Raw genomic sequence first — 8545 nt, 5'->3', positions numbered from 1 at the left:
GGACGATTTATTGATAAGTGTGGATGCTATAGAAGAAGCCCAACTGACATATTCACATTTCATAAGACTCCTAAGTTTGGGAGGATTTAACTTAACTAAATGGACTAGTAATAATATTGAAGTGTTGGAGTTAATTCCAGAGGAAGACCGTATGAAAGGAAACATTACCGTCTGTGAGTCCAATAAGTTCATGAATTTCATGGAAACCTAACCAGAAGAAACATTTTGTCGTACGTAGCATCTATCTTTGATCTATTTGGGTTTATAGCCCTAATAATACTACCAGCCAAAGTGATCTTACAAGATACCTGTCGGCAGAAATTAGACTGGGACGCAGAGTTACCCATAGATTGTCAAGCGAAGTGGAATATTTGGTGTAGACACATAAAAGAGTCGGACTACTTAAGAATACCAAGATGTCTGAAACCAAGGTTTGAACCATCATCTGCTCAAATTCATTGTTTTGCCGATGTTTCTGAGCTTGCGTATGGTGTTGTTATGTATATTCTTTATGAAAGTGTTTCTGGTCAGATTCATTGCTCACTTCTGCTAGCTAAGTCTGGAGTTGCTCCTCTAAGACTTGTCACTATGCCCAGAATGGAATTAACAGCCTGTGTTGTGTGTGCTAAGACCGGAAAGCATGCAAAGGAACAGTTAAATATTCCTATTTCATCGGTCATCTATTGGGCGGATTCGTCAATTGTGCTTCATTGCATAAAAAATACGACTAAAAGATTTGAAAGGTTTGTGAGTAACAGGTTAGCAACTATACATGAGTTGTTCACGCCGAACCAATGGAGATACATGAAAGGTAGATTGAATCCCGCGGATAACGCGTCACGTGAACTATCACTAAGTGATAAAGCTAAGATAAGGGAGTGGTTACAAGGGCCGGGATTCCTGTGGGAGGAAAAAGATAAATGGCCTAACCTAAAAAAGGGTGAGAACACTGTGGCCCATGTAGTAGCAAGAGATTTCGGATCCTCAAAATGCAACGAGTTTCTAGATCGATTTCGTACGTGTAAGTCATGGTCCAGATTATTAAGGGTGTTTCCATACTGCAGACGGTTTACCGATAAGTTAAACAAGAGGAATGATAAATGTCTGATCTCGGGCGCACTAAGTGTTGGGGATATCGGTAAATCGAAGAGTGACATAATTAAGCTAGTCCAAAGTGCCGCATTCCCAGTCGAAAAAAGAATTCTAGACAGTTCACCGATAACGCTCAGAGACAACGCTTCTAGACAGCAGGAAGGTCAGGAAAGAATGGACAAGATGGTCAAGAGAAAAAAATCAATCCGTCAAAGTTCGATAAGAAATCTCAACCCCTTTATATTAGAAGGCAAGATCCGCGTGGGAGGACGTCTGCAATTATCATGTTTACCCTTCGAAACCAAACATTCTATTATTCTTCCTAATAATCACTTTGTCACAGATATGATTAAAATGCATAATCATTTGATTAACACGCACGTCGGAGTTACTCAAACTTTAAGTGGTATTCGTGAAGAGTATTGGATCGTTAGAGGATACTCTGCCGTCCGGAAAGTTCTAAAACGATGCTACTTATGTAGAAGACTTTACTCTATGCCATGCTCCCAAATAATGGCGCCGTTGCCGGAGTACCGACTAGAAACTCATTCGCTGGAGTCACTGTATTGATATGCATTATTTGGCCTTTTTATTGTCTTCAATCAGTATAGGAATAGTTACCTATTTTTCAAATAATGTCTAAAAATTCACGATTGGTCATATATGTGCAATTCAAATTCTCACTGACTCAGTTTACTTTACTGTAGAAAATTACATTCGTATTGTATATTTTACGGTTACACATAATTAGTAAATTACATTAACCTCTCATGTTTTGGATACTTTAGTATGATATCACAGTTTTGTATCGGTATATCAGTAGTCGATAGATTTAACTCTCCATTACTAGTTGCAATTTTTGCATTATTATTGAGTTACTGTTATGCCCCGTTAGCAATAGCGAAAGGTAACTTTGGGATGCACTTATGGACCAATATTATGCATAAAATTTTTATTGTATATTTGCTAAATAATTTAACTATTCATATTCATGTTCCTTTCATTGTGAGCTTTATTTTGACCCTTGGACTATTATTGTACTATTTACCATTCCTGAGTTATACCCAGTCTATTAATTACTGCTCCCTTATTCACAGCCACATTTGGCTAACTCTTGTACAAATGTTATTTTCTATTTTATTGGTACGTTGTAGTCAGTCTGTTTGGTATATAAACTCAGTATGTTTGAAATACAATGATTCATACCGCAGAGGCTGTTATTGGTGTTTTGGACTTAACTGGCTGGGCTGGGCTGGGCAGAAAGCAGGACCGATACGTACTCAAGACTGCTCGTACGGTTTTCGTGTGTCACTGTTCCAATCGATAATTCGCTGCTCTCTGATTGGCGGTCTTATCACGTCATACGTTAGCAAGACATCCACTCGGCCACAAGATATAACAGTTACCAAACCCGGATAAAGGAGGAGGGTCGGGCATGGGGTTAGCGACCCCATCCCGCTAAAAAAACGCCAACCAGAAAAAAATCATTAAAACCATTTAAACTCTGCCCTAGGAGTTGAAGAAAGAATTATGACGCCTCATGATAAAAGCCGAGTTCCTTCGGAAGTCACGAGGCCGACGCTCCTTTTGACAACCAGAGCAACAATATTTATAGGTACATGAACGTCTGGACAATGTGGGAGATTGGAAGAGTCTTCCAAATTGCTACAGAATTGAGAGTTACTTGAAAATAGCGATATTCAAGAGACTAGTCTGTGTGTTTATTTTCATGTACTAATAAAATTTTTGTGTATAGACAACAAAAGTTTTACTATTTTGGAAGTCATAACATAGGTTATTGCTACTACCTAGGTAGCTCTTTAATAACTCCTTTAATTTAAACAATAGTTTGATTTCTGAAAGATATTCTATCTATTCCCTTCAATAATCTTAGCCTCATTTGAAACTAGGTCGACAAAAGTTTATCATTAGTGAAGGTTAGATTAAATGATGTTGATCACATGTTTTTGTGGTTATCAAGTTAATTTACTCTTTTTGCAATAATTACAGAATATGCAAGTATACGGTCAATCAACATTGGTTTAAGGAAGTTTTACTGATTATAGAAAAAGGGTTTTGTGGAGATTTCAGTATTTTCATAGTTGAAATCATAAGTCAATTGAAGCTAGACCACCATGGACGTTAACACCGTCGGCTCAGTGGTCTATCGGTTAAGTGCTCTGACGCGAGACTGGTAGGTCCTGGGTTCGGATCTCGCGAGGCGGGATCGTGGATGTGCATTGCTGAGGAGTCCCATAATAGAAATAAACGGCCGTCCAGTGCTTCCAGGTTTTCCATGGTGGTCTAGCTTCAGTTGACTCACGACCTCAACTATGAAGATTACAGAAAACTCAAACTTTTCTTTGTTTGTTAAAGGTTAGTCCTGTTGATGGTGAAGTACTCCATTGTGGTCCAATTAATTCAAAAAATGCTGTTTTAGAACAAATTAAAGGAATTCGTTACTCATTAGACGAATTTCTTGGTCCAATGGGAAGCATAGAAAGTTTAAATGGAAAGAAATCTGATCGTACCCTTCATCAGTGTGTTATTTATTTAGCTCCAGGAGATTGCCATCGATTTCATAGTCCTGTTGAATGGATTCCTACAGTCAGACGGCATTTTCCAGGTATGTTACACAATATTAATTTTAGTTAATTCATTTCCACTAGGAAGGTGCTTTCATAGTTATTCTCCGTTTATTAAGTGAAGGGTATAATTCAAACTGTGAGAAAGAAGTAAAGTACATTTTCATTTGTTGGTATCTCCTGCATCAATATGAAGATGAGATTTCAAAGTCTAGGTATACTTTAAAAGGTAGCCGTTCTTTAGGATGAAGTTTTACCGAGAAATATGCGTAAGTTAAGGACAACAAATCTTAAGTGCATATCAGTCCCGCTCCTGACTAAAACTCATAAATGTTTTTATGTGTAATGTAAACACAAATCGTTACGTAGTTCACATGTCTAGTACAGATTTATGTACACAACTTTGGGGTACATGTTTTTTTCATGAAGACTAATAATCATGTATCGCGTGATTCGAACCTACAGCTAGTTAGTCAGGTACTTCAATCATTAATTCACAACTTCATGTTGCTTATTCAAACTCTAAAAAGTAGTAAAAAGAAACAGATGTAGAATGACACATTCTAATTTATTCATATTCTTGACATACAGAGCAAGTAAAGAGCTTCAAAATGCAATTACGTCTAAGGATCTTTGTAAATGATTCCTTACATGTATCTTATTTAAACTGATGATATTAAATAATTCATTCATAGGTTGGATAGTTCATTGCTATCAGCTTCGTCAATATAGTAAAATAATCCTTAGTGGTGAACTGATGAGGGAATGGGGTCTTCAGATAGTACCAAATTACTAACTTACGTTTATTACCACTAGTATTCTCTATCGAAATCTGTCATGGGCAATCCTTTCCACTTGTTCCCAGTTGCTATTCATCCTTCTGATAACTGCTTCCAATTCTCAACGAAGTTTGTTCTTTGGTCTTCCTCTTTTCCGTTTCCCTTCAGGATTCCAAGTTAGCGCTTGCCTCGAAATTCAGTTTGATGATATCCTCAATATGTATCCTATCCACTTCCAACGTTTTTTTCCTAATTTCCTCTTAGATTGGGAGCTGGTTTATTCTCTCCCACAGTAGATTATTGCTGATGGTATCCGGTCAACCGACATTGAGTATTTTGTGTAGACAACTGTTTATAAATTCTTGTACTTTTTTGATGACGGTTGTAGTAGTTCTCCAAGCTCCAACGCCGTACAGTGGAACTGTATTAACGTTCGTATTGAAGATTCTGACTTTGATGTTGGTTTGCAGACAGTTGTTTTGAGTTGCATGTGTTCTTCATCTGTAGAATTGCGGCTCTTGCTTTGTTAATCCTTGTCTTTATGTCTGCACCGAATCCTCTTTGATCGTTAATGATGCTTTCCAGGTACGTGAAAGTTCCCACCTGTTCGACATCTTCTCCATCAAGTGTGATCGGGTTGGTGTTCTCCGTGTTGTATATGGAGATCTTGGTTCTTCCTTTATGTATGTTGAGGCCTACTGGTGCGGAGGCTTCTGCTACATTGGTTGTCTTCACCTTCATTTGTTGGTGTGTATGGAATAGAATGACCAGGTCATCTACAAAGTTCAAATCGTCTAGTTGCATCCTACCTGTCCATTTTGTTCCGTGCTTTTCCTTAGATGTGGAGTTCTTCAAAATCCAGTCGACCAAAAGAAAGAGAAAGGGTGATAGCAGACAGTTTTATCTAACTCCGGTCCTTACTTGAAATGCGTCTGTCAGCTGTCCTCCATACACCACTTTGCACTGTAGTTCATCGTATGGATTCCTGGTGGTATTGACGATTTTCTCCGGTACGCCACAAAGTCGAATGTGATCCCGTAATGTTCTCTTATCCATATTGTCAAACGCCTTCTCAGAGTCAATGAAGTTTATGTATAGCAACGAGTCCCATTTAATTGATTGTTCAGCGATGATCCGCGTTGTCACGATTCGGTCTGTTCATGACCGATTCTTACGGAACCCGACCTGTTGATCTCGAATCTGGGTGTCTACTGAATCTCTCATCCCATTCAGCAACACCGTTAAAAACTTTTCCTGGTACTGATAGTAGAGTGATGCCTCTAGTTTTCACGACTGCTCAGATCTCCTTTTTTTAGTATCTTGATGAGATGTCCTCCTTTCCAGTCTGTTTTCACTTGTTCTTACTCCCAAATCATCATAAATAGAACGTGGAGCATGTTTGCAGTTACTTGCATGTCTGACTTCAGTGCTTCAGCTGGTATATTGTCAGGTCCTGCTGCTTTCCCATTCTTGATTTGTCTGATGGCCATCCCGATTTCTTCGGTTTTTGGTGGAGTGACATCTATAGGAAGGTTTGTAGGTGCTGCTTCGATATCCGGTGGGTTCAGTGGAGCCGGTCTATTCAAGAGTTCCTCGAAGTATTCTACCTATCTGTTCCTCTGTTCTTGAATCTCCGTGATTGTCTTCCCTTCTTTGTCCTTGACTGGTTTCTCTAGTTTACTATATCTCCCTGCTGGTTTCTTCGTCGTGTCATGTAATTGTTTCATACTTCCTTCTCTTGCAGCTTCTTCCGCTGTCACTGCTAGCTCTTCCACGTATTTCTGCTTGTCAGCTCTAATGCTCTTCACTTAGTTGTCTGCTTCTATGTATTCAGCTTGTGCCTTGACTTTCTCTGTCCTTATCCGACCGTTGTTAATTGCTGTCTTCTTGTTCTTCCTATCTTTAATTTTGTCCGTGATTGCGATAGAGATCCATGCCTTATGATGATGATGCTTATGTGGTCCAGAACTTCGTGACAAGTTGAAGTTAGTGCTTCTCTAATCCATTTCCAATTGTCCTTCATAGTAATTTCCTCTTCTCTGAGATCTTGTAATGCTTGTAACCTGTTATTGAGAGCTATATTGAATTCGTTGAGTTTATCGCTATTTCGAAGGAAGGCTGTATTGAACATTTGTAATGTTGTTTCTTCAGTTGTCCATTTCTTCTTTAGCTTCAGTTTCATCTTGGCAACCATTAGTTAGTTGGTAGTCTGAAGCTATGTAAGCTCCTCTCCTGGTTCTCACATCTTCTATTGTCCTTCTGAATTTTTACTGATGCAAACATGATTTATCTGGTTCTTCATAGTGTGGTCCGGTGAGACCCAAGTTGCTTTGTATATGTGATTGAGTGGGAATACTGTGTCGCCTATAATCACCTTGTTGAATGTAAATAAATTCTCAAATCTGTCACCAATCTCATTCCTTTTTCCTAATCCATCCTAATCCGTCTCATTATACCTTCAAATCCGGTATTGTCCATTTCAACTTAGGCGTTCAGTTTTTCCATCAGCATTGTCAGGTCCTTCCCTGGGTACTTCGCTATGGTCGATTGCAGCCTCTGGTAAAACCGATCTTTATCATCTTCATTGCTGTCATTGGTGGGTGCATAGCACTGGATAACATTCATTGTGATTCCCTCCTTTGTTTCGAATGATGCTTTGATAGTTTTGGATCCATTAGATTCCTATCATATAAATGCTTTTCGTGCCTCTTTGGACAGTGTCAGAGCAACCTCCTGAGTGTGTGTAGCACTTTTTTCTTCGTGACTAGAGTACAGCAGCAACTCCCCCATATCTAGCCTTTGCTGTCCAACTTGGGTCCAATGGGTTTCACTGATTCCAAGAAGCGCCAAGTTGTATCTCCTCATTTCCGCATCTATTTAATTGGTCATCCCGGTCTCCCACATTGTCCGGACATTCCATGTACCCATATTAATTGGTGTTCTGGTGGTTAGAAAAGGCATCAGCCTCGTGACTTCCGAAGAATCTCGTCGTCATAATTCCTCCTTCAACTCTCAGGACAGAGTTTAAGTGGTTTAATTTGTTCATTCTGGTTATAGTTTTTTTTAGCAAAGTTGTTCTTTGTCGGGTGTGTTTCCCGACCCCATACCCAACCCTCGTCTTTTGCCCGGGCTTTGGACCGGTAGTAAAAATACGTAAATGTAACCAAATGTAAGGTACTTGTGTACTGTTGTGGCTAATATTCAGATGTGTTGAATCTGTCTTAACATTTCTTTCAACCGAAGTTTTGAGTGGATTATGAAATTAAAGTTAAGAAGAGATTGCCCCCAAATTGTTCCAATCGTAAATTTATGATAGATAGTTCAGTTCTCCGTTGTTTGCTCTATATAATTTTATTACCATGTTATAAAATGCGTTGTTCTATTATTCTACAATTCCGTTTTTCATTACAAGGCAGATTACTTTCAGTACGTCCAAATATTGCTGGACGTCTACCAGGTCTATATACTATCAACGAGCGTGTAGTTTATTTAGGAGAATGGGATCATGGATTAATGTCATTTGCAGCAGTTGGTGCATTCGGTGTTGGTAACATACACGTAAATATCGACCCAACATTAATTACAAATAAGAAGGAGGATAATGCATTACGTTTTCGTTATTCAAATACACAAATAATGATAAATCAAGAGTACAAAGCACCATACTTAGAAGCAATATTTAACGATGATATGAAACTAAAGAAAGGTGATGAATTTGGCTATTTTCGTTTGGGATCTACAGTTGTTCTGGTTTTTGAAGCACCTACAAATAAAATGAAATGGTGTGTAAAGCCAGGTCAACGAGTTAAACTTGGTGAACCAATTATAATAGATTGTTAACTTTTTTCAAAAAATTCCTTTAACACCAATCTTTGTACATTGATCTGTGACACTTGATGTTTATGTAAATAAATAATTTCATTATGATGATATGTAAATATGACCAATCATGTCTTTATTCTCAAGTTTTAGAGTGGTGGGATATTAAGTGATCGTAATCAAATTGTTATGTCCATTAAAAATGGAGTATGATGTCAGTCAGCTACAACGTAGGACCAGGCACGTATGTGCATCGGTCCAAGGTGCCAT

The 8545-nt window shown here is 38.5% G+C and overlaps 1 protein-coding gene across 1 annotated transcript in view; it reads left to right on the top strand.

Moving 5' to 3' along the window:
• Positions 1–8296, top strand: part of Smp_021830 (phosphatidylserine decarboxylase proenzyme 1) — a gene marked incomplete at both ends in the record, with an annotated part of 18646 nt that extends 10350 nt beyond the window's left edge. Inside the window, 2 exons of the mRNA XM_018795343.1 lie at positions 3469–3718; positions 7869–8296. Coding sequence (XP_018649665.1) covers positions 3469–3718; positions 7869–8296 — 678 coding nt within the window. The remainder of the gene's footprint in view (positions 1–3468; positions 3719–7868) is intronic.
• Between the last annotated feature and the right edge of the window lie 249 nt (positions 8297–8545).

This window comes from Schistosoma mansoni, chromosome 2 (genome assembly GCF_000237925.1).
Source record: "Schistosoma mansoni strain Puerto Rico chromosome 2, complete genome".
In the NCBI taxonomy this organism is placed as follows: domain Eukaryota; kingdom Metazoa; phylum Platyhelminthes; class Trematoda; order Strigeidida; family Schistosomatidae; genus Schistosoma; species Schistosoma mansoni.
The sequence above is the reverse complement of the archived record's forward strand: the minus strand, read 5'-3'. Positions and strand labels throughout refer to the sequence as shown.